Consider the following 26159-nt stretch of genomic DNA (forward strand, 5'->3'; position numbering starts at 1 on the left):
ATATTACTGTATATAACTGACCTTCAATTTGTTCAAATCCACTGCTCTGATACTTTATTATCTTCTGCTTTCGGTCGCTGGGGTTGAAATAAATTGGAAATCGATACAATATCTGGAAAATCACCGATAAATGTCTATTTTACCATAATGTAGAAGCATAAATTAGACTTACCTTTTGTCTCAAGTGCTGAAGAAATAAAGACACCAAATCCACTTTGTTGCTGCGTAGAATATTAGATTAACTTTCAATAAAGAAACGTCAAACTTAAAGCAAATTTGCGATTTTTATTTATTTCCGCTCGACCTTCTCCGTTCGTGGAAAAATCCACCCGCTCATGAATATTAATAACAGGGGGGGGGGGGGGTGTGCATGTTGAGTGACGTCACACGCGGGACACACAGACAGACATTCATGGTTCATCATAGTAGTAATTATTTTATTTGACATGAACATTCACTGTGAAATTGCAATTTGAAAGTCTATTCATTCTGCTACCCATTGTGAATCGATGTATGGTGTCATGTTCAAAAATCCAGTTTTCTAGGTCATACTGAGATAATATTGTTCTGAAAATTTTATTACACCCATTTTCAGAATTGTTTTGGAATGACATTCACATAACCCCTATAGTACTAGTCTCAACCTTATTCTATGGGAACCTCATTTGCCAGTAAAAATATGATAATTGGTTTTTTACCCTTCTATCTGGCAATTATCATATTTTTACTGGCAAATGAGGTTCCCATAGTGTAGATGCTTGCCCCGAGCTCTCATACTCTGATGGTGCATTGTCTTTGAGTTGTGTGCCTTTTGGCGTCATCTGGTCCAACCCATGTGAGACTAGGCTCTAAGGAAAGCTGTCTCGGGTGTGGACCAATCAACTTCAAGGACAGTACACATTATCAGAGTTATGTTCTTTTGTTTGTATTATGACTGCAGGTATTGCGGTCTATGCAAACATGACTCCTTGTAAAAAGGTGTCAGTTTTGTTGCCAGATAGAAGGGTAAAAAAACAATTATAGTCTCAACCTCTTTAATATAATTGTTGTGGGTATCAACTTCGAGGGAGACTTCTCCCTTGGAGGCAATGCGTTTATTTCAGATCAACGATAACAATAACAATAGCCATAACACTAAGTGCTATGGCCCCTGTAACATTACGGGGTACGGCCCCGTCACCCGATAACCTAAGGGAGGTACAGCCTCCCTTCTAGCGGGCCCTATGGACTCCGGGCTACGCTTTCACGAGTCCTCCGCTACGGGAGCTAGGGGAGGCTAGACTGACCCGACCTAGCCAGGGTACGGGTCTCACTGCTGGTCCGCTGCAACCCGGCTCTTACAAGAGCCTTGGTTGAGGGTCCCAGGGTGATGGACTAGTCTTCAGATGTCTTCGGGTCTTGAGTGGACAAACACTGCCGGTCCCGTTGAGGGGACTGGCTTTTATATACAAGTTGGGGCTTACCCTGCCCCTAACCACACCTTCCCCCAGAACCTTCCAGAAGGGTCTGGAAGGGTCGGGAATTAACCATTGGCCCTCAGCCCCCACCCCTTGGGGGTCTGGGTTCTCTACCTCCGGTCACGGGGCACCCGGCGGGGGGGGGGGGGGGGGTTACCCATGGTTAACCATGACACCTCCCGCTCACTCTCCCAGCCGCCCCTTATCAGCCTGTGAGGGTGGTGACAGTAAGAAGACAGCGCCTTAGTATGGCGCAACATAATGAAGGGAATATTGTCTAAGCTTGAAAATGTTATTTTGACAATTGCCATAGATAAGCCCTTGTCCATCATCCTGGCAGTGCAAATGGACCAGAAAATGTATACCAACCTGAATATTACCACTGAAAGACAGTGGCTATACGAGTTTTATATTTGAAACGTATACATATATAATAGCCCAGATCTGTCCTTCTGTGACTGTGATTAACGCCCCCGGATTGTGAAATGCGTCACATGACCGAGAGCTAGCAGCCAACCAGAGGTGCGCCCCTCCCAAACATGCACGCCCCCGGATTGGTTGAAGTGCGTCACGTGACTGCGAGCTGCCCACTTTGAGAAGCAGCAACATCATGGCCAAAGCGCCGGAGACGCAGCCACGGAAAGCTGACGGTCGATCCACTCACACACGGCTCACTCATACACACAGCTCACTCACACTCACTCACACAATCGCATGCAGCTCAGAGGAGACGGGTGAGTCAGTGAGGAAGCTGATGGTCGATCCACTCACACACGGCTCACTCACTCATACACACAGCTCACTCACACTCACACATAATCGCATGCAGCTCAGAGGAGACGAGTGAGTCAGAGTGAGGCAGAGCCGTGCTCCGTCCACTGCTGCCCTGAGGAACCCCCGTGCTCTCCACTGCTGGCTTTAGGGAGAGCCGCGCTGTCTCCACTGCTGCCGTGAGGGAGCCAGACACTCTCCACTGCTGCCCTGAGGTAGAGCCGTGCTCACTCCGCTGCTGCCCGAGGGAGAGCCGTGCTCTGTCCATTACATTAGTACTCGAGTTTTTTTGGTGCTTAAATCCACTGCTGGATGAAGGCCCACCGCATGCTGTGCGAGTGGATCGTAAGGATTTACTTGACCAGTCTGTTGGGGGCCGCCGCACGCTGTGGTTGTTGGGAGGTGCCGCAGGCTGTGGTTGTTCGGGGCCGCCGCAGGCTGTGGTTGTTCGGGGACGCTGCAGGCTGCAGGCTATGGTGCCCCCCAACAACATAGTATATGGTTATGCGGAGTCGCTACAGGGTCTTTCGGTAAAGTCACGTAGATACGTTCAAATAAATAAATAAACTACGTTTCGATCGCAACACAAGTGGTCATCATCAGGAAGAGGGGGGGGGTTAGCTTCTAAAGGAAACTGTTTATAAAGGTTTGAAATGGGTGTAGCCCAAATGTCAGCAGCCAATGTTAACGTAACTGGTGGGCGGCGACTGCGGCGTTGGCGAGTTTTCCACCAATCAAAGGACTGCCAGGTAAACATTTGCATACTCATTGGTTCTTTCGGTAAAGTCACATATGTAGAAATAAAATAAAATAAAAAATTAATCACGACGTTTCGAACGCAACACAAGCGCTCATCCTCAGGATGAAAATGACGTAAACCACACAGCGAGGGAAACACAGAGGGACATCACACACAGAGCACACTGGGAATGGCAAACTGCACGGAGGCAAATACAGCAAGAAGATGGGAGACGCAAACTTAGCAAAACTTACAAATATAATGCGATGCAACCCAGTCGGCCAACAACAGTTAGATACTAAACCTGGTTGACCACGTATTTTAAAAGACTGCTAAATCTTGTGTTCATCTTCTAGGTTGAACACACCAACGTAAATAGAGGATAAGAACTCGTGAACAGACACGAGGTAGAAGGTAGCAGAGATACACAGAGAAGACGCACAGGGAAAGGTGCTCTGTGTGTGATGTCCCTCTGTGTTTTCTCGAACGTCTCTCATCTTCTTACTGTATTTGCCTCCGTGCTGTTTGCCGTTTTCTGTGTGCTCTGTGTGTGATGTCCCTCTGTGTATTCCCTCGCTGTGTGGTTTACGCCATTTTCACCTGAGGACGAGCGCTTGTGTTGCGTTCGAAACGTCGTGATTAATTTTAATTTTATTTCTACGTACGTGACTTTACCGAAAGAACCAATAAGTATAGTAATTCCTGCAGTCATGAAAGCTTCAATCCTAGATAAAAAAATTAGCATGTTAATGTAAGATTGCCGAGCGGCCTCCAACGGCGAGCGCGCCGAGTTGGCTATGTAAATGTGAAAGGTTAGCTTGTTAATAGCAGATCGCCTTGCAGCAACCTCGAGGTTGGAACGCGAGGTGGCTATGTGAGTGTGAGAAATTTAACCTGTTAATGTAAAATCAGAGTCGAAAATAACACCTAACATCGGAAGGTGGTAGGATGGGAACATCACAACCAGTTATGACTTAAACTGGTTAATAACGTCCTTCCAATGATTGCTCAGTTTGTACCCATCTTCTCGGTTGAAATTGTCTGTATATGTGGATGGCTTCATGAACGAATCTTTGTTGATAGCCAGTGGGTTTGCAAAGTACCTTCGTCTTTGAGAAATCACTTACATGTGAGCCCACCGAATTAAAACAATGATCAGCCATGGCAGAAGTATTTGTCCTACCGTGTTTCAGATCTGCCTTATATTCACGAACACGGTCCGAGACATGTCGCTTAGTTTCCCCAATGTAACTACTGCTGCAGACACAGCTTAGCTTGTAGACGCCGGGGTATTGCATGTCAGGGATCACATCCTTCACAGATGGGATCAGATCATGAATTTTATGTAATGTGTTAAATTGAACCTGGATCTTGTTTGCTCATGATTTTCAAAATATTTTGGTAACCCCTGCTATAGTCTGGCAGGGTAATGGTTTTGATTAGGTCCTCAGATGGTTCTTTCCCAACGGTTGAGGTGATGATAGCTTTACTGGCGAGGTGATGATGGTCGGAAATACATCGAGCTCTATGGTGTAGGGTTTTGATGAGGGAATTATTCAGGGAAGGATGGTGGTGGGAGTCATGTTTTAGGTATGCATCCGTATGGATGGCTTTCCTGTAGACAGTGTCCCATTGAGCCATCTGGTCTCTTTTCGATTAAAACATCCAAGAATGGTAGCTTGCTATCCTTTTCCATCTCCATATTGAATTTGATGGCTGGGTGTATGGAATTGATGTGGTTGAGGAATTGGTTCAGAGTTGGTCGGCCATGTGGCCAGATGACGAACGTGTCATCTACGTACCTCTTCCACAAGAACGGACGTATAGTGGATGCCTGGATGGCATCTGTCTCAAAATTTTCCATGAAAACATTGCTACAACTGGAGATAAGGAAGACCCCATTGGGGTACCTTCAACCTGTTTGTAGAATGTTCCATTCCAGGTGAAGTGTTGGCAGTGTCTCACCAGGGTCGGTACATCAGCATTGTCCTTGTTGGACCAAATCGTCAATGATTGCAATGGTGTCTACATCGAAGGTAACGAGCAAATCACCTGGAGATAGTGAGATATCCTTAATTAACAGTACCAAGTGAGCTAAGTACAGCTGAGGTGGTCTTACCAGTGAATGGTTGTGTAATGCGAGCGTAAATGGGGTTGCTGCTGGGCTCTGGCCCAATCACACGGCCCGTGGTATTGAGGGGCAGAGCCCGGTATGGGGGGCGTGTGGGAGGGGCCGCCGTTCACCTCGGCTCCAAATGGAAGCGAGGTGAATGGGGGTGGAGCCAGCAGGGCAGTATGGGAAGGCCGGATCTGACGATCCGGAATGGGAAGTGTCAGGGTCATGTTGGGGAGAAGATATAAGTGGGAGCCTGGAAGAGATCGGGGTCAGTTGTTGGAGTGAAGAAGCGGGACCACGTTGGGTGGCCGCCGCGCCATCAGTCACGTGGCTGATGGGGCTTCGGCACACCGTCGGTCAGCGGTGTGCGGAGCGGGGAGGAGCGGAGCGACTGACAGGAGAGCGCGTGCGGGGTGCGCGCGAGAAGGAGCTGATGGAAGAGCGTGTGCGGGGCGCGCGCGAGGAGGAGCTAACGGAGGAAGCGCGCGCGGCACGCTAGAGGAGACGCTGGTCCCTTATCAGGACCAGCGGGGTGTGAGGAAGAGTGGAGGAGCTGAGCGCGTGCGGGGCACACGCAAGACGCTGGTCCGCAAAGGAGACCAGCGGGCTGCGGAGAAAGAACTTGAATAAAAGACCAACGGAGACCAGCAGTGCCTAACGGAGTCTTTTATTACAGTTGTAAGGTCTCAGACAGAAATCGGGCCAGTTTGTAGGTGGGTGAGTCAATGGTGGAGACGATAGGATGAAGGGGTGTACCTTCTTTTTGGCAAGCCATACAATGTGGGTGATCTTGCAGCAGAGGATTTTAAGGAAAATCGCTTGTTTGGTTCGATTAAAGATGGCGAATCTGTGATATTGTTGGTTTTCGTAACGAAGATGTTGGTGGAATCTTTTAATTTGTCTACCATCCATCATTAAGTAGGTCCTGCATTTTATTGCATGTGGTTTTGTCCATGACCGTGCCATTGCCCTTGTCGGCTGAGAGGTTGACAATGTCCTCTCTCTTTTTTATTGAGAAAGCTCAAAGAGCTCATCCTTACTGATGTTGCTAATAGGTGTCTTAGCGTTTTTTAGGATTGCGATTTCCGATCTTGCCACGTCTGCAGTAATGTGTCCCAAACCCTTAAGGGCTACGCCAACCTGGGCAATGATATCAACTGGTATGTGTTTAGGGGTGACTGCGAAATTCAACCCTTTAGCTAGAACCGATTTTAGGCCGTCAGAAATTGGACTGTTACTGATTGATAACAATCTTGTCAACATCTAGCTTCTCGACGTGTGGATCTGGCTTCTTCTTGAAAAGGTTGAACTTGGAAATCAGGTTATCTTTTCATTTAGCTGACATTGAGACGGGTGAAGAGGCTGTCATGTTATCTACATGTTCCCAATCAGATGTAGACATTTTTTACGTCAATGTTAAGTGCGATTTCAGTAGTCTTGTTTAAATTATCTAGTTCAAATCGGAGCAATCTTATTCTCTCCGAGATCAGGGCTAAGTTGGCCCTGAACAAGATCCGTTCAGCATTGGGAGAAGTGACAGCAGTAGATGTCAATGTAAAGGCGATCGGTATTACCTTAGTGTCGCGGAATCTCTTTAGGAATGTGAGCGACTCGATCAGATAAGCCTTCTTGTCTCGGAGTTTGTTAAAAGATATAACAGTTGTGTGGAAATCCTCCCCTTAGAGGCAGTTAAATCTTGACTCAAAGCTTTCATGGCTGCAGGAATTGGTTGGGTCTTTCAGTAAAGTCAAGTAGATAGGCTCAAAGAAAATCATGAGCCATTCAATTCTAGTTGACCGAGCATTCACATTCCCCTTGCTCATGTCAAAGAGCTTTGAGATTTTTCAGAATGTAGTGGACAAAAGCAATACACTAGTAAAAGTATACTGTGCTCTACATGCGCTACCAGCAAATCACAAGGTGTAATGGTAAATTGGTGTACGGATCAGGGTCAGTTATTTAAATTGGTATAATACTGCCATATATCACTAAACTATGGCATCACACATTAAGTACTGCAATAAATCAATGTTATAAATGGTCGTATAGCAATTCACATAAAATCAAATAAATGCATATCATTTATAAATAATAATGGGCTCCAGTTTTAACAGCAGTGGGTTCAGTTGATCTAATGATTGTGTCACAAATGTAATTACCATTCACACCAAATATCTCACAAACAGCAATAACACAAACTGCTATTATGGACAAACATTTTTATTTTTCACTTGCAATCAGGAAATCTAACATGATAAAAAATGCCAAGAACATTTGCATACAATTTCACCTTGGAATTTAGATGCAATTACTAAATGTGGACAAAAAAAAATACACGTAATGTGGCAAACAGCCTTAGACCAAATAACTAACGTACTAAATATTGTCAGACAGAATGGTCTGGATTTGAAAGATCAGTTATTGTCATTATTGTTAGGTTTCAGTCGCTCCCCAAGGTAATGGTCACAAGGTCTGAAGCTATTGTCCCGTGGCCGGCCAGTCGTCATGGTCGGGTCGTGCGACTCGTCACATGGTCAGCGGACGTCACGAGTCAACAGTCCACTTGCTGCGGAAACAAAATCAGCCAGCAGTTTTCAAAAATGCACTCATTGTTTGCACAACAATATAATACAAAAAATCAAATGAAAACGTTTCCATGCTCATACAAGCATCAGAAGGGTGCTCCATTCTCCAGGTGGCTCTGATCCCGGTGGGAATTCCACGTTCATATGGCAGTGTCAGTCTCTCCATAGGAGATCCACTGTTTACTTCCCAAAACAGTATGCAATTTATCACCTCCAAGGGATGATTGGCCGAGTTGTCCCCAGCAAGCAGAACTCGAACTCAACCTCCCGGTTGCGAGTTAATCATGTGGCCAGTGCCACCCGGCTGGATATATTACAGTATATAATATATACTAGCCTTTTGCCCGTCCAAAGACGGGTGTATTGCAGTAAATCTGAAACTTGCAAGCGAAAAGCAGACCGCGACGTGATATTCATTGCATCCATTCGTGTGCAATTTTTAAGGGCGCGGTGACACAGACCTATTTCATTTTAAAAGTTATAATCCCTTGTTCATCATGTCCTTTTTACTTGTCTCAATAGCATTAGAGATCGCGTGACGTGAGGGTTCTGCCTTTGTAGTGAGGGTTATAAGTTGACGCCGAGGAGGGGGGAGGAGGCGCCTCGGGCCCCCCATGTTGAGTGACGTCACACTAATTATTATGAATGGGGGGTGTTGTCCATTTGGAGGACGTCACCTTATGATTATTAATGAGGGGGGAGGGTGCTCCATGTGGAGTGACGTCACCTGCTCATGATTAACAATGGAGACTGGTCGACGTGGAGTGACGTCAGGAGCATTAAGGACATTCCTGGGTGATTATAGGTATTTTTCAATTTTAAAAAAATTCTTAGAAAACTCGGGTAAATTCACTATACAAGCAGCATAAACAATTTATAAAGGGCATAAAAATACTTACCTGAACTGAAGCATGGCAGTCAGTTATATTTCATAAAACTGAATTCACATAAGAGCTGCTTTTAAATCCCAATGCATTTTATTATGCTAAAGTCAAGATTGTAAACAAGGCACTAGCAAAATGCATCTCGACAGTCACGGAGTAGTAATACCCCCATAAATATTAAAATAGATAAGTATCTTAAGGTCTGATACATGCCATGTCATAACACAACTGATACTGAGTGGCATGTAACCATAAATCACAACACTGGTCAGATTTTTTGTGGGAGCCACACCTCTTTTATGGGCCCTTGTCAATTGTCGTCATACAGGCATGCATATACACGTGCCAGCTTTGCTTTATACAGCCTTACCATCCGGCCGGTGGGTTTGTACCTTACCCGTGGTGCTAGTTTGTGCGTTGCCGCTTGCGTGCCTCATCCTTGGGTGGGTCGGCTGGCAACACCTTCATCTTCACTCCACACACCTCTTGGCCGTGAAGCGAATCCATGGCATCCTTAGCACAATCTCCATCCGCAAACTTCGCGTAGCCGTAGTTCTTTTGTGGCAAGACGTACACCTCAATCAAGTTCCCGTAACGACTACAGGCAGAGACCAAATCGCACATTACCCACCAACTCAATGGCATGGGGCCCAGTTCATTTATTGGTGGAAACTGCCCACACACTAATTGGGCCTGTGGACTTCAGGCAAAGACAGATTAAAAGAGCACAATCATGAGTTGTGTGCAATGTGTATGAAAAGTGCTGCAAATGTATTCAATGTGAATAAACATATGCAATTTTTAAGACATTGTTATGTAAACTGCACAATTATCTGTTAAAGTATGTTACCAAAAGACATCGGTGAGGGCTTCCTGGGAAGGTGGCATGCCAGAGAAAACCAAGAAGAGCCTCTCCTTCATCTCACTGTCTTGTGAAGCGAGTGGTTGGCGTGGCGGCAGCTTAAAGTTCAGATATTGTGGCTCGGCTGTAGGGGTCGTAGCCATACCCATTTTAGGGGTATTGAAGGCCTAATGGAAAATTGTCACTTGGTTAATAAGCACACGACTAACATCCTTGCACATATTTATTCATGTAACACTCAATACCACCCATAAACCAGACAGGTGTTGACAGCATACTCAAACTCACATTTCTCAGCAAAAAATCAACCCAAGAGCTACATGATTTCTTAATCTCCAAAGGTGTGGATGCTAGTATATGGAACTTGACTATAATCGCATTAAATAACTATGATAAACACCAGTTACCTGCTGTGGCACCCCTTGAGCCATATTTCCATAATTTGAAGCCACAGTTGCCATCATTTGAGCAGTCACCAACTGCAAAGCCATCATCCCCAGCGGACTAAACCAGAAAGGACAACCAAACATTTCAAGATAATTATGAAAACCACACAAGGCACACGTGCGAAGCAAAACTTGGAAATAAAATGTTTAATGAAATTATAAATACAGTGCTTCTTCGTCAGTTGAGAATCTGTAGGTCTCACTTGCTCCCACTGGCAGCAGCCTCTGCATCCTCAATAAAGTTGACAGTGAGCTGAAAGCCTGGTGGATATTCAAACCGGTTCAGCTTCTCCCGGGCATAGATGGCCGAGGCTGGGTTATTGTATTTCAGATATGCAAATCCTGAACACACGGGTCAAAAAAACACTGGTAAATCATGAGATAAAAATTATCTAAACTTTAAATTTGAGAATAGCATGAATTAAATCAATAATTTGTCCAATAGTAATTAAGTATCAAGATTGTTTGAGAATTGGCTTATTTGTTTTTCATTAAATATTTTAACAGAGGTTAATCAGTGAATGATAAAACGGAACAGAGGGCACATACTGTAGCCAGTGTATGGGTCCCTCTGGACATCACAGTACTCCAACCCAGGAATGATACCAAACAGAGATAACATCTGCTCCTTTGTGACACCCACTGCCACTGCCACCGATAGGCAGCGTGAGATGGCAGGATCCGGCGTCTGTGCAGGGGGAACGGTGGCATTCCTCTGGTGAGTGAAGTCCCCTGACATAGCTGTGTTCAAGATGAGAAAAAAAATTGTTAACAAAACACAGAAAACATGTACGAATAGCAAATGCAAAAGAGAGATCACTATCCTGAAAGTGCCAGCAATATTTAAAATGTTTTTGTAAAGTACTGTGTATCGTATGTCTGTTATTGTTTAATATGCAAGAAGGCACAATGCTTTGTAAACTGTATAACAAAGATACATACCATGGGCAGATGGAGGAAAAGAGCCTTGCATGCGTGGCATGTCGCTATACCCTTCCCTGCCCCCATACGGTGGGTAACCACCATGAGCATGCTCCATATGGGAGTGCTGACTTTGAGAAGACCTATTCTTCGGATCTGCCAGAATGGCTTTGAATCCTAGAGAAAAACACAAATTATAAACTTTTCAATTATTTTGAAAGTTGTATATGAAATAAATATTGAAGCACACCGTTTTGAGTCCATGGTTCATTACATCAATTTCTTATATAAAAATGTAAGAATCCCTCATGGTGAAAAGCTAGGTGAGAAATGTTGGTGGTCCAACTTTGAAAGTCACCTTTGACTCTGAAAGTGTTGCTTGAACTGGCACATTGTCAGTCATAAAAGTTTAAAACTCTATCCAAGGGCATTGAGACCTTGCGGGTTTGCTTGTTACAAAGCTAAACACTAATTGGGCAGCTGAGATCTAAAAATAATTCAAGGCTATACGACAGCCAAAAAAACCCCGTCAGAATTTAGAAATGCATATTTTCATGTGTTTTATTATACTGCACGCAATTTCAAAACAACACTACGTGATTGCAGTTCATTGGAACATCCTGTAATTTTTTTATGAGACGATACAATGGCGGCTTACTTTTGTCACAGTTTTCTATAGCCAAGGCAGCCTGTGAGGGCTTCAGAAAGCGAACGTATCCAAATCCTTTGCTGTCCTTGGTGTTTTTATCTTTCAGTATACTGCAGTATTCAATGTCTCCATATTCCTGTGAGAAAGAAGCAGACAATTTGGATGTTAAGACAACTCCTGGAAAGGAAGAAAAACTTAATACAAATTATTTCAACATAACAAGGTAATGTCAGGCCTTCAATAAACTGCGAGCTTTGATATATATTCAAAATCAAATAATGCATTGAAAATAATCTATTTCTCCAAAAATTGGTTTGCTTCAAGTAATGTTCTCACCTGAAAATTTTCACGGAGGTCTTCCTCAGCGTAGGTCTTCGGGATCATGAGGAAAATGCGTGTGAGGTCTTCATCCTCCAAGTCCCTGTGGTTATTTGAGGCACGGGACTGAGCCACCATGGCCTGTGAGGCACACACATCACCGTTACTTTACGAATACAGAAAGTTGCTCACAGTGCTTTGAGGAGACCCACACATGTGGCTAGTTCAGAGTAACATTAGGACAGATTGTTAATCATGTTGGGCGATTGTGAGACAATTGGTATTATGCTTATTTACCCAGGAAAAAAATCACTTAGTCTCGGCACACAATGGCCTACTTTTTTGAATGTCACAGGATCATTAACGTCCACGTATTTATTTTATGGTTAATACACCGGAATTATTAAACCAGGGCACCCTGATGGATGCAAACCACGAACCTCTGCACCAAGCAAAGCACGTGCTACTTTTTGTCATTAAATACCATTACAATTAACCATCATATAAACAAGTTTTGAAGTAAAGGATATGAACATTAAACTAAAGTTCTATGAAGTTTTAAGGATAATTGGTTTTTTACCCTTCTATCTGGCAACAAACTGACACCTTATTACAAGGAGTCATGTATGCAAACATGACTCCTTGTAATAAGGTGTAATAAAGTGTCAGTTTTGTTGCCAGATAGAAGGGTAAAAAAACAATTATATTTTTACTGGCAAATGAGGTTCCAATGGTGTAAAAGTTTTAAAGAGTTTATTTAGTAATGAGAATGCAATACCATTAGCATAATGCAAAGGCATGATCATGGGGTGTTTACCATTCTTCGCAATTTTTTATCTTATCAAAAAAGCAAATTTACCACCATAAGCTAAGCGTTGGACACTTTGGTCCTTTAACAAACGTTCACAATACACTTAAAACTGACTCACATTTAATGCATATGGTTAGACGTTTGTATCCATGAAGTGAATACAAAACAATGGGTAAGATACACTTATCCATAATTAAGGGATAGCTATTCCCAAGTTTTATTTATTTGCAAGTGCTCTAAATACTGTGATTTATACACATTTGAGTCGTCATCCCTTTCAACGGAGGCTCGGCAGACAAACATTAAACTAAACCACAATATCACGAACACGACAGTTAGTAATGCAAAACAAAAAGCATTTCTGCATTAAAACTTTCGTGACTGCAGGAATTAATATTCTATAGTTATTTCGGTAAAGTCACGCAGATAGAAAAAATTATAATAAATAAAGTGATTAAAATATCACGACGTTTCGATTGCAACACAAGCGGTCGTCATCAGGAACAGGGAGGTTTAGCCTTGGAGGGTAAGCTGTTTATAAAGGTTTAGAGATGCCTCGTCGTGATATTTTTTATCACTTTATTTTTTTCTATCTGCGCGACTTTACCGAAAGAACCATAGAATAAGCATTTCTGCAGTAAACCTTTACCCGGGAGACTGAAATTCATTACAAATATAGGCGCGTGCGTGACTTGGACTGGCTTCAGCACAGCACGCGCTCTGACAGGGAATGTCACAGTCTTGATTTACTAACAGGCGCGCTCCTTTCAAAACCTGCGTTCAACTTGCACATAAAAACCAAGATTTACGCAGGGGGGCTATATTTGAACAATTAATAGGGTACCAGTTTTGGCCGCCAGTGAATCCCGCTGCGATTTTCCAAGGTCATCTCAGGAGGAAAGAGCATGCCCACCGGCTGCCGTGGTTATTTTGCCCCCCCCCCCCCATAGCATCACAATCTGCTCAGCATTAATTAGGCTCTCCGACAGCCTCACAATGAACAGAACCATCTAAGAGGTTTTAGTGCAACCCTAATAGGCGTTTTGTCCACGTAACTTCCTCCACTGACATTATTTATTTCGTTTTCCGGTATTGTAGGGAGGGGAGGGGGGTTTGTCGTTTCATCATTTCCTTGTGACACACACGCGCTACAGTGATCACGACCTGTCAGCACAGCACTCACCACAGCCCCATCATACTCAGCACCGCACCACTCACCACCGCTTCGTCATCACGCTCCCCACCACGCCAATAGCCACCCGCCTCATCACCCCCATCACATGCCAGCAAACACCAACCTCACCAGCACACTTCACCACACACCACCCCTTGCTGCCCCATGAGAATCCGATGACGACGACTCCCCAGACCAGTGGCCACCACTCCCCTTTCACATCACAGTCCGTTGCCTATGCGCACCGCATGGGTTCGATCCCGACCCCAGCTGTATATTTGGAGTTTGCATGTCTCTCTCCATGTGGTCGCGTGGAATTTTCTTCCCTGTCCTTCTGGTTTTTCCCCTCCACATTTAGAATCAAACATTCGTTTAGAGTATTTTGGCTACTATAAATTTCCACACGATCAGCCCACTTCGTCGCTTCTGAGCTACACAGCTCAGTGGGCCTTACCTGGTAAAATACATAACACCGTCTAGCATAGCACATGCTCCCTCCACACGCACACCACTACTCCTGCATGCAACTCGGATCACAGCCATTGCAGCCGCAGCAGGCACCTTTGTAACCCACGCTCCCCCTCACACTTCTCAAGCTCGCAATACACACTCCAAAACCGCTCAACATTCCACCATCACGATCGGACATGGTCAATTCGCTGCTGGATCAAGGCAGGGCCCCCACCCCCACACCTCATTCGCCGCCATCTCTCTGCCTTCCCACGCACAACCCTCTACTGTATCCCTAACACACCATTGTACACCACCCCACATGTCGCCCTTTGGGTGTCAGCTACTGTTGGCCAGCACCGCGCCCGGCCGCCTTTGTCTCTCCAGAGCTGATGTTCAACACGCCGTGACATGCCCTCGTTGAGGCCGAGTCGACCCTGGGGCGGGCGGACGAGGCGGTAACGGATCCGAGGCCACCTGCCACACGATGGCGTCAATTGGACTCGAACCCCGAGTCCGTCGTGCGCACGAACCGCTGCGCCACCGCTCCCCCACACACACAACACCCCACACAACACCCCACACAGCCCCGCGACTTGCACACATCGTTAGGGTGAGCGCTGTTAGCCAGCACGGCGCACGAGGGGGTGGGTGTCCAGCACCACGCCCGACCGCCTTTGTTTCCCCAGTGGCGATGTTTTTTACACGTCACACTAGGTACTAATTTGAGGTTGAGTCGACCTAGGGGAGGCCCGGGACGGGTTTAAATCGGGTCGCACGGGTTCTGCCGTGCGATAATCCTCTGCATTCACCCATCTATCCACACATGCACACCACGACCACCAACATCCCCCCCCCACCCCCACCTTACTCTACCTCCACCGATGCACACCTCCTATCTCCACGTGCACACACCTCCACTACCCTCCACGTGCACACACCACCCCGTCGCCTCGCACACCTTGATGGGCTTCCCGTCCCCGCTGAGCGGCTGCCCGTTCATCTCCTCCATGGCACGGCACGCCTCGGAGGCGCGCGCGTACTTAATGAAGGCGATGCCTTTGTGCTCCTTGGTGTGTTTGTCTTTGACGATCCACAGGTCCTGCAGCTCGCCGAAGCGGCTGAACTTCTCGCGGATGTCGGCCTCGGACGTCGTCTTGCTCACGACGAGGAAGAGGCGGCTGTTTGGCGGATCGTCCAGGTTCATGGCGTGGTAGCCGCGGTGACTGCCGCGCACGTCTCGGTCGGGGGACGCCATGCTCGCAACCCTCGTGGTGTCGTCTGCTCCGCCTTCACCGCCCTCCCGCAACCCACTTCACCAAGACCCCGCCCCCAAGATCAAGACCCCGCCCCCACTCACCGAGACCCCGCCCCCAAGATCAAGACCCCGCCCCCAAGATCAAGACCCCGCCCCCACTCACCGAGACCCCGCCCCCACTCACCGAGACCCCGCCCCCAAGATCAACACCCCGCCCCCACTCACCGAGACCCCGCCCCCAAGATCAAGACCCCGCCCCCACTCATCGAGACCCCGCCCCCAAGATCAAGACCCCGCCCCCACTCACCGAGACCCCGCCCCCAAGAGCAACACCCCGCCCCCAAGATCAAGACCCCGCCCCCACTCACCGAGACCCCGCCCCCAAGATCAAGACCCCGCCCCCACTCACCGAGACCCCGCCCCCAAGATCAAGACCCCGCCCCCACTCACCGAGACCCCGCCCCCAAGATCAAGACCCCGCCCCCAAGATCAAGACCCCGCCCCCACTCACCGAGACCCCGCCCCCACTCACCGAGACCCCGCCCCCAAGATCAACCCCCCGCCCCCACTCACCGAGACCCCGCCCCCAAGATCAAGACCCCGCCCCCACTCATCGAGACCCCGCCCCCAAGATCAAGACCACGCCCCCACTCACCGAGACCCCGCCCCCAAGAGCAACACCCCGCCCCCACTCACCGAGACCCCGCCCCCAAGATCAAGACCCCGCCCCCACTCACCGAGACCCCGCCCCCAAGATCAAGACCCCGCCCCCACTCACCGAGACCCCGCCCCCAAGATCAACACCCCGCCCCCAAGATCAACACCCCGCCCCCACTCACCGAGACCCCGCCCCCAAGATCAAAACCCCGCGTCCACTCACCAAGACCCCGCCCCCAGTCACCGAGACCCCGCCCCCAAGATCAACACCCCGCCCCCAAGATCAACACCCCGCCCCCAAGATCAAGACCCCGCCCCCACTCACCGAGACCCCGCCCCCAAGATCAAGACCCCGCCCCCAAGATCAACACCCCGCCCCCAAGATCAACACCCTGCCCCCAAGATCAACACCCCGCCCCCAAGATCAACACCCCGCCCCCAAGATCAACACCCCGCCCCCAAGATCAAGACCCCGCCCCCACTCACCGAGACCCCGCCCCCAAGATCAACACCCCGCCCCCACTCACCGAGACCCCGCCCCCAAGATCAAGACCCCGCCCCCAAGATCAAGACCCCGCCCCCACTCACCGAGACCCCGCCCCCACTCACCGAGACCCCGCCCCCAAGATCAAAACCCCGCCCCCACTCACCGAGACCCCGCCCCTAATGCAAAGACCCCCGTCTTCAAGGCCCAGACCCCACTCAACCAGAACCCCGCCCACAAGGCCAAGTTCACGCCCCTTTTTAAAACTCGGTCTTGCCTGTAACAACCCCTCCCTCTCTCTGCCTCCGCCCCCTCTGTCTATTTAAGGCCACCCCACAGAGACGATCTCCCTCTCTGTACCTGTGTTACTCTCTCTATGTATCTTGGTGATATATGTCTGCTTATATGTCTGTCTATAGTTTTCTGGTTAGATTTTTTGTTGCTATTTCATTTATACCTGATGACGATTGCTTGTGTTGCAATCAAAACGTCGTATGCTATTATTTAATTTATTATTTTATCTTTATACGTGACTTTACCGAAAGAACCAAAGAATAATTCCTGCAGTCACGAAAGCTCCAAAAATTAAGATTGTAACAACTTCACCACGCCCTTTAATGACAACCCTGCTCAGGAGAAATTAATAACCCACTCTTTGGTTCTTTCGGTAACGTCACGTAGGTATAAAATAAAATTTAAATAAATCACGACGTTTCGGGCGCAACACAAGCGTCCGTCATCAGGTGGGAAAGCATAGTCTGCTGCTGAGGCAGACTGTTTTAAAAGGTTTGAAATGGGTGTAGCCCAAGGGCCATAAAGAAGTGGCCGGAGCCAGTGATGTTAATGTGAGAAATTAGCATACAACTGTAAGATAGTAAAGCGGCCTCTTAGACTAGGACACGGAAGTGGCTATGTTAATGTGAGGGATTAGCATGATGTTAATGTGAGAAATTAGAGGGCACGGAAGTGGCTATGTTAATGTGAGAAATTTGCATTATGTTAATGTGAGAAATTAGCATGTAACTATAGAAAAGGAGGGTGAGCATGAGAGATCTAAGAGAGAGGCATAGAGAGAGACAGATAGTCGGAAATAACAGCTGACAAAGGCAGGTAGGATGGAAACATCACAGTCAATGTAGTGTCAGAATGAGAATATTTATTTATATTCTTTGGGTCTTTTGGTGAAGTCATGTAGATAGGTTCAAAGAAAATAACAACCTATCTACGTGACTTTACCGAAAGACCCAAAGAATATGAATTCCTGCAGTCACGAAAGCTTTAAGTAAAGATGTATTTATTGACACTGGAGCTATCCGATGAGCTATAATGCTCCTTTTCACAGATGTCCAGTCAGGGCGGGTAAGAACATTACAACAACAGTTACAAAAAAATGTGATAGTAGTGCAAAGTATAAGAAAGGTAAAAAAAAATCACCCAAACACATACAGATACAACTAAACCACCGCCATCATCCAGACAAAGGCCATTGAGGTGTTAACCTATTTTTCAAAAGCGACCTGCCAACAAATGATAGCACCACAAAGTGGCTTATCATTTGGACATTTATAGCAGCAAAATAATCTAAATAGTCTAAACGCATATTTATAAATGTGGAGGGGAAAACCCGGAGAAAGGAATCCACGCGACCACGGGGAGAGAGACATCGACTGTACCATACCGTACCCGCCATTCAACCACCAAGTGGCGGTGACGTTACCCACGGCGCCTGTGCCAGGCTAGGTGCACTTTGAGGCCACGTGAAATTGTTGGAAGGCTCGCCGGAACAGACCCAGGTGCCATGGGTTTGACCGACTGAAATGACTGGCAGATACACACCACCACCAGCAGTGGCCCCCTCTTAACTGTGCCAATTCGCTCGCCGTTGTTATGAGCGTCGCTCATCTTGCCCTCCGTTGTTGTTGGAGAGGAGGATGGGGGCAAACTTCCCTCCGAACTGACCAGTCGAGCGTCCCTTCACGAGCCTCCGCCACTCGCTGGCCTCCGTCACAGACAAACACACCCACCACGTTAAGCCCCACTCAATCGCTCAACGTCTCCATCCCATTGCCTTCTGCCTCCGTGTCGACCCCTTCCCCGTCCCTCTACCCCTACATGTTGAGTACTGGACTAAGAACGCGTGGGGTTAGGCGCTTGTGGGGGGAGTGGTTAGTGCAGTGGACAGCGCGCATAGCGCTACGCACCCTTCCACCCGAGTTCAGATTTTCCCCGCTCACGGCCAACAACAGGTGACACTTATCTGAACCGGTTCTGAGCCTCCGCTAGGTCGACTCAGCCTTAAATGAGTACCTCGTGCGGTGTGTAAACATCGCTACTAGGGAGACAAAGGCGTTCTGGGCGTAGGTGTTGGCCATCCACCCCCTCGTGTGCCGTGCCGGCCCTCATAGGTGCTCGCTAACAGCACTTGCCCCAACAATCTGTTAAGGAATCTTTGTCTTTGGAAGGTGCTCATGATTCATGTGTTGCTCGTTATTTCTCTAAAGTTCCCCAAGTAGATAATGGTCTTTAAAACACAGTGCAGCATAGCATTCGGTAATAAAAAATATATTCACTTCAAACATGGCATTTCTAGGAACTTTTATTTAAATAAAACACTATTTTAGTACTACTATTTAAATATTTCATTGTACGACAACAGTAACACTTAAGTAATAAGTTAAATTGAATGCCAGCACAATTGTATAAATAACATCATTTTAAGTGGAGAAAGTAACATGTTTATTAAAAAAAATAGGCACAGGAATTATTGTACCATGGGATGACTTCATTTGTAGTTTGCATCATGATGCCCTATCGGACACACAGCACTGTAGTTTTTGTAGCTTGAGTACAATTTACAGCGTAGTGGAAGTAATTACACACGGCTAAAGGTACTGTGCGAAAGGCAATATTTATACGCCTCAATATATCCTCGCGAACATAAATAAGCTGAAATTATTTTAAATTAACCTCTCAATAACTTGACTAATTGACATTCAAGTAAGAGGATTCAGTGCAACTTTTCGTACAGAATATGACTCATGTACGTATGTATCTTACCAAAACCATTTCCTTGTGGTCCATAACCATAACATTTTAGTACTTGGTGCATGTTACGCAGTTGTCGAGTTAAATAAGGAAGGGTTTTTTTAAAGTTGCCCGAACATTCCAAAGCAATACGACACAGCCAATAAATTACGTGATTTTCTACCAGGATATTCTCATGAGAAAGAGTAATTTGGATCACCAACTTGACAAATACAAAAGTACAATGAAGCAAAGCAATGATAAAAAAATATAAAAACACTCGCGTAAGCAATCGAAAATATTCGCAAACAAATCCACGTAAACAAAAGATAAACATTACATTCTCTGCAGCGAAATTAGGCTCGGGAAAATTTCCTCCAGATTAATCATAGCAGAAATGTCAAAGCTAAGCCACATGAAACATTAAACTGATATCGGTTGAAATCATACGACTGTGTCTTCGCAAAAGTTTAGCTGATTTGCTGGTTGGCCACGCGCCACCCAGCACGCAGAGGCCAGAGGGCACACTTTTGGGGTCGCGCGGGGTGGGAGGCACCAAGAGGAAGCGCGGTTGGGGGTGCGTGGAGGGGGGCGCAAGGAGGGGGGCGTAAGTGGAGGGAGGGGGCGACTGGGGGAATATGCGGTTGGGGAGGGGTCCTCGGACTTGAGAAGTTGGGGTGGTGGGGACGTTGGAGATGGGGGAGGAGTACTTTTAAATGGTATACGTACGATATTATTTTTTTAAATGCTGATGTCCTGCCAGCCAGCAAAACTTCTTTCTAAAATAGTATGACAAAGTATTGCTTTATTATTGTTTTTATGAACCTGAATGTAACATTTACACGTTATTTTATTCATACTAGCAGCCCGCATGTCCTGTGGACATGGCCCTCCCTCCAGCCAGCCAGCCAGAAAAACTAGTTGTTTCGAATATCGTATAAAATCTGGGTAATGTATATTATACCCCACATATGCAAAGGCAAACATCTCCCATTTAACCATACATAATATTATTCTAAGCGCTATTAGCAGCACCTTGCACATGCACACACCATTATAAGATAACCTTATTTGCCACAAAAAAGTAGTGATGTTACCATAATCCTTGCATGTGCCAGGCTTGGTGCTGGAGCATGGTGACATGTTGCGCAAAATCCCTTTAGTGATGTCATGGGACATAACCAATACACACTTGAGCGCGCACACATTAGTCTTTCCCAGAATCTGAGTGAGTATGGGGTCGATGATCGATAAACTTTTTCGATATCGTGCTTGCTTCTGTGGTTGGTTGGCCTCTCGTCGTTTTTGTTTCTGTTGCAAGTGATTTGTGTGAACGCTGTCTGGAGTTAAACTTGACCAGTATGCCGAAGCTGCGATCCACTGCCTCTGCCTGGATAACGGACAACTTCAGCACGCGTAGTGTAGCCATTGTAGACATCCAGCTATTGCCGCGAATGCTTGTTACAGGCTGCAACACTTCCACAGGCCTCGCAATGCGCACCTGCGGCACCTTCAACTGCAACACACGACCAATTTCACATCATTGAACGACACACGATACAGCAGCTCACCGATAGTAAAAATCATCAATGGATTAGCGGTTATGATATTTAGCCAATAATACAAACACTTTAATGTATACAAACACGCTTTTTTCGGTGGCATATTATTTCAATAATGATTATTATCACAATTATTTATCCACAGAATTCTAAACGAGTGTCAACAAGTTTCAATACTTTGTCAGGAATTCCCTGCTTGGAATACATATATGGACAAATCGTTATTGAATATACTTGCATGTGAGGATAGGTGGAACACATTGATAAAATTTCTCTGAAAATTCATTGTCGCATGGATTTACCTGTGTTTTGACTCGGGATAGAAGGCCCTTTATATCACGAACAATCTTGTCGATTTCTACAGCCAAGGTTGCTTCGATTTGCTTCAGTTGATTGAGTTCTTTTTCATTCCTTTCTAGTATGCTCTGAATGTTCTGCAGGCATTTTGTATACTTTGGGTCCTGGAAATAAATGCATTGTTCACTTACACGACTTAAATATATACTTCAGTGAAGGCTGATAATGCGATGAGGCTTTGCGGGATTTGCTACTCAACTTAGATCAAGTAGGTAGCTTCAGCAGATTAATTGTGCTGCTTATTGCCATATACTCTACTTTCAATGTAGACGTTGAGATAATATCCGTAATCACAGGACTGCCTAGTATCACATTGCATACTTTTAAATTATGTAATCAATACTATGTTGCTGCTTCGTCTAAACCAGGGGTCGACAACCTACGGCTCCGGAGCCGCATGCGGCTCTTTACGGGCTGCTTCTTGACGATATGTACGTATGTACAGTATGTACTCAGATGCATTGCGGCTCTTGAAATACTGAATTTTGTACCGAATTGGAAAGAAATGGCTCTTCTTGTTATTTTGGTTGCCGACCCCTGGTCTAAACCATTAATATTATAATGACAGCATTGCACATGTCCAATCTTAACTTACAGTATATGCTTATGAGTAGGGACTGTTTATTGTGCAAACTCTGTCAAATGTCACACGGGTCGCACTGACTGAGAAAATGTTAAATGATGAACACGATGCCTGGCCCAATCAATAGACAGTTTATTCTTTAATACATTCATGCATTGTCACATCAACAACAATTTCCATATAAAGTGCTGGCTCTGACCATGCCAATGACTTTCTCTGTAGGTTCCAATCTGTCAATACCACACTAGTGAATTACAGAGTTCATCCCCAAAGGGCATTTAGATTCTTACCATTTGTAAAGAGTCCTGGTCGCAGGAATCTATTCTCGTAGATACGGGTCCATCCAGGATGTCACCATCCAGCTCCTCCACACAGCGCCTATGAGCATTGCACTGCACCGTGAAGGTGCAATTAGACATACGCACATGTGACACGGCACATTGCGTTGTTTTTAAACAAACGCTTATTTAGGCATTACATAACCAGACTTAAAGTGTAGCCCCGTGTACACATGTTGGATGTTCCTAAGTAACATAGATATAATTACAATGATTTAAACCTGTTTAGGAAAGTAGTGGGCTTGGGCAGGGGCGTAACTATGGGGTATGTTGCAGCGTCATGCGATGCATAGGGGCCCCGTCGGCCACAAGGGGGCCCGAATCAACAGATAAACAAATAAAAAGTGTTAAGAATTGTTTTTCAAAATAATTATCTGCGGTTACCATGGACGAATCCCGATTAACGCATCTGGCTATCATATCAATAGAGCAGCATAGAATTGCGCGATCCACCCCATTTGAGGAAATGCTAGAGCGATGGGCCGGCAGGAAAGCAAGACGCATGGATAACTTAATTGTGAGTATTGTACTTTTACATCTTTTTTTATTAATATTGAGACTCTAAACCAAATACACAGTATAACTAAAATAATATATATAGTTATATCCTACATATTATTGTATACGGGTTAAAAACATATGTAGCGATTTCAGTAAACGTAATCTGGAGAAAGAAGGGGGGCCCACAGTCGGATCTTGCATACCCCCGTTGAACTAGGTAGTTGTGCGTCTAGGCTTGGGGAAGACACGTCGCTAAAGGAGGTAATGGCTGATGACCCAGAATAATAACAAAGCCAAGGAATTAAACGTTTTTGAGAGTATATTCACAGAGGAGATGGAGCGATTAAATCAGCTCCAGTGCAACTGCGAGATGGATTGTTATATTTAAGGTGTGTGAGAGATGGCAGCAGCTTGGGGAGGCCTTCATCCAGCAGATGACTGACCTTGGCTGATGATGATGAGCACGACTATCTTGTATTATATGATTAATTTATATTAACCACTGAATTAAAAACATTAAATCCAGATTAGAACGGCAAATTTCATGATTTTGGCAATTTGAGTTTATGGTAGAAAAACATCTACTTCCCTGTGAAACGTCCTTCGGTTATGCCACAATGCAAATGTAATTTATTTACATAAGCAAATATTAAAATTTTGAATATGTTTAGCATTTTGTGGGGAATGCTTTGCACATGCACCATTATTTGATGTGTGGCCGGGTTAAAGGTTACATTTTGTGTAGCTGAACTCAATGTGTCCAACATAGTCACTGGCTGCCACATCAGACGTGGTAAAATTTCCTGAGACATCTTCTGGAAAGATTTTCAATGGTTATTATAGTTTATGATTGTTGTCATATCACTTTATTCAGCTATTGTTCCAATTTCTATACAAAATAAGTTCACTGTTTCCATACAGCATCTTGAAATGTGGTCGGATTTCAACACTATAAAATCCACAAAGTAGTGTATATTGAATGACATTGTTATTGTGATTGTTTAACCATCAAAGCCTCACTGAATCTAATGACTTTTTTGAGGAGGGTCCTAGAAAGTTCTTACAGTCGGGGGCAATTATTACTTCGTATGTTCCATTGCATAATTTGCGGGTAGTTTGTAAACTTTCGACAAATTCAACCATGACGATGGCATATTCTGGCCTACTCTTGTGAATTACATAACCGGGTGTTTAAGGTTCACTGTGAAGCAGAGGGAGTGTATTTTCACGGTTAATTAATCCGCGCGCATTATTAAGCTACTGCTGGAATCGGACCGTGGACCTCCTCTGCAGCAAGCCGCGAACACCATTAGAAATAATCCAGTTAACACAGTCATGATCCACCACATACATTTCTACAGCCTGCATGCCAAAGCATAAACGATATAATTAATGTACAGGGCCAGGCTATAGCACTATTTTAGCTGCTCATCTTAATATTGCAATCGCGTTAAACTGTATCAGTGTGACATGTACTGCATGCTTGTGTCGCAAAAACGGAAGTTGCACTTTACTCTGTAACAAGGAAATTATGGAGCCAATTTTTTTTGACTGGGTATTTCAAGAACTGTACACGAGAAGCTGGAACTCACGTGTTTGTCGAGCAGCAACACCACGGAGTTGTAAATTTTCTCCGAGGCCAGGAAGCACCGGAATAGAGGGCTCAGCGAATCCAGAGGTAGGGACGGGAACCCGAGAACGGTCGACCAGAGCAGCGTCACGGCCACGCAGCCTGTGGGCACAGTGCGGCAGAGGCTCGAGAAGCCCTCTTCGGCAACCTCTCGTCGCGTCACTCTTGCGTCCACCGTGGCCACTCACCTACACTTGGTGTCTCCATGCACTTGCCAGCACGAGTGACATACGTGTTGGCACCCATGCCACATTCAGTTTTCGCAGTGTGTGTCACAGCATGTGGTGGGGTAAAGTGTGGGTATTCACATTTATACTTAAAGATGTCTCACCAGCGTGGAAGAGTAGGTCAAATACCATCCATAGAGGGGCTCCATAGAGACCCTTCTGCTAGCAGTGGCATGAGTAAGTAATTGCAGGGTTGCCCTTTTGCATTGTAATATATTAGCACAAGCTCTCCAAGTCCAAAGTCACCTCTGCAGACGTGTCCCGCTCCCATTTGCGTATGAGAGAAAACAGCAGAACTCTGAATCTGGACATACGGTCACGAACCTCCTCGTTCTACTACCACTTCGCAAACTGGCAAGAGTAGGCGATCCTTGTGTGATCCACCAACTTCGCCCCCAATGCGCCGTGCCCAATTGGCAATTTATACAATCAATGAATTTCGCAGCACGCCTTGTGGTGATGGACGGCGTGCGGGTAATTCACGCACTAAGCCGAGTCAGATCGAACTTAAGTCTGCTCCCAGTTGGCTCACAAGCCATACTTTCCCACTCCTGCACCACTCGATGAGATTCATGACTCAATGAGGTTGTCATCTGCCAGTGCCAGAAATTATTTTGGCACACACTGCGCAGGAGAAGTATTTGCGATGCCTCGCTATTAAACCAAATTCAGCTTAGTTCAAATGATTTTCTCAGTCCATTGCGATATGGAGGTCCTTCAGGAATTGTTTAACAATACTTCATCACGCTGGTCAGTGCGGGTTGGACCCGTGCATATATCGCTCGCCCACTGATGTTAGCCATGAATGGGACTCGAACTGAAGTAGCCTGGTTTTTGAGTGCAGTGCGCTAACCACTGCGCTACCGCTCCAACCTGCTGTTGGTGAATTATTAGCGTTTTAATTAATTTACGATCATTGCTTAACACATTTAAAAGTTACAACTGCTCAGAATAGATAACGCTCGCTGCATGTGGTTCGCTTCCTTACCCATTCGGCAATGGGATGCCATGGGTCCTTGCAGTATCGTGCTGTAACCTCCCACTGCTTGCGACTGTCTGAGAGCGAAATTCGTCTGTGCCCAGGACCCAATTGTCATTTATATTCTCGCCACATAGTTGTGTTACTTCACCGGACGTCCCTGTTTAGGCTTCCGAGTGAGACCAAAAAATTAAGCACGCCCCTGATATGCAGAAGGTTACTTTGAGCAATTCCCGCAATCCCCACGCATTTACGTTCTCTGACGTACGCACACGGCCCTTGCGACCATCTGATAGACACCACCCTCTGACGTTTTTAAAGACATTGAGTCATGGGTGAAAATTCCCACAGGGCTTTGTGAATGAGATGCTACGCT

General features: G+C 46.0%; 2 protein-coding genes across 2 annotated transcripts; both read right to left on the reverse strand.

Moving 5' to 3' along the window:
* Window positions 1-7287: 7287 nt before the first annotated feature.
* RBM45 (RNA binding motif protein 45) lies at window positions 7288-15480 on the reverse strand. The gene is made up of 10 exons (XM_061555541.1): window positions 15145-15480; window positions 11767-11889; window positions 11440-11566; window positions 10803-10958; window positions 10410-10601; window positions 10064-10202; window positions 9822-9918; window positions 9403-9581; window positions 8950-9150; window positions 7288-7649 (listed from the first exon to the last, which is right to left on the reverse strand). The coding sequence occupies exons 1-9, from the start codon at window positions 15439-15441 to the stop codon at window positions 8958-8960; spliced, it is 1503 nt and encodes a 500-aa protein (XP_061411525.1). The 5' UTR covers window positions 15442-15480; the 3' UTR covers window positions 7288-7649; window positions 8950-8957.
* Window positions 15481-19168: 3688 nt separating this feature from the next.
* On the reverse strand, window positions 19169-25923 carry LOC133344969 (uncharacterized). The gene is made up of 5 exons (XM_061555299.1): window positions 25793-25923; window positions 24540-24679; window positions 22399-22500; window positions 21471-21629; window positions 19169-21122 (listed from the first exon to the last, which is right to left on the reverse strand). The coding sequence occupies exons 1-5, from the start codon at window positions 25899-25901 to the stop codon at window positions 20814-20816; spliced, it is 819 nt and encodes a 272-aa protein (XP_061411283.1). The 5' UTR covers window positions 25902-25923; the 3' UTR covers window positions 19169-20813.
* Between the last annotated feature and the right edge of the window lie 236 nt (window positions 25924-26159).

This window comes from Lethenteron reissneri, chromosome 21 (genome assembly GCF_015708825.2).
Source record: "Lethenteron reissneri isolate LAM-NWPU_2019-01 chromosome 21, ASM1570882v1, whole genome shotgun sequence".
Classification (NCBI taxonomy): domain Eukaryota; kingdom Metazoa; phylum Chordata; class Hyperoartia; order Petromyzontiformes; family Petromyzontidae; genus Lethenteron; species Lethenteron reissneri.

Excerpts from the sequence above, each read along its gene's own strand:
- RBM45 (XM_061555541.1), bottom strand. The coding sequence starts at position 15,441 with ATGGCGTCCCCCGACCGAGACGTGCGCGGCAGTCACCGCGGCTACCAC. Across the intron at positions 10,959-11,439 it reads TATAGAAAACTGTGACAAAA|GATTCAAAGCCATTCTGGCA; the intron begins GTAAGCCGCCAT and ends GTTTTTCTCTAG. Across the intron at positions 9,919-10,063 it reads GCTGCTGCCAGTGGGAGCAA|TCCGCTGGGGATGATGGCTT; the intron begins GTGAGACCTACA and ends TTTCTGGTTTAG.
- LOC133344969 (XM_061555299.1), bottom strand. The coding sequence starts at position 25,901 with ATGACAATTGGGTCCTGGGCACAGACGAATTTCGCTCTCAGACAGTCG. Across the intron at positions 24,680-25,792 it reads GGCATCCCATTGCCGAATGG|GCTGCGTGGCCGTGACGCTG; the intron begins GTAAGGAAGCGA and ends CTGTGCCCACAG. Across the intron at positions 21,123-21,470 it reads TATCCCGAGTCAAAACACAG|TTGAAGGTGCCGCAGGTGCG; the intron begins GTAAATCCATGC and ends CGTGTGTTGCAG.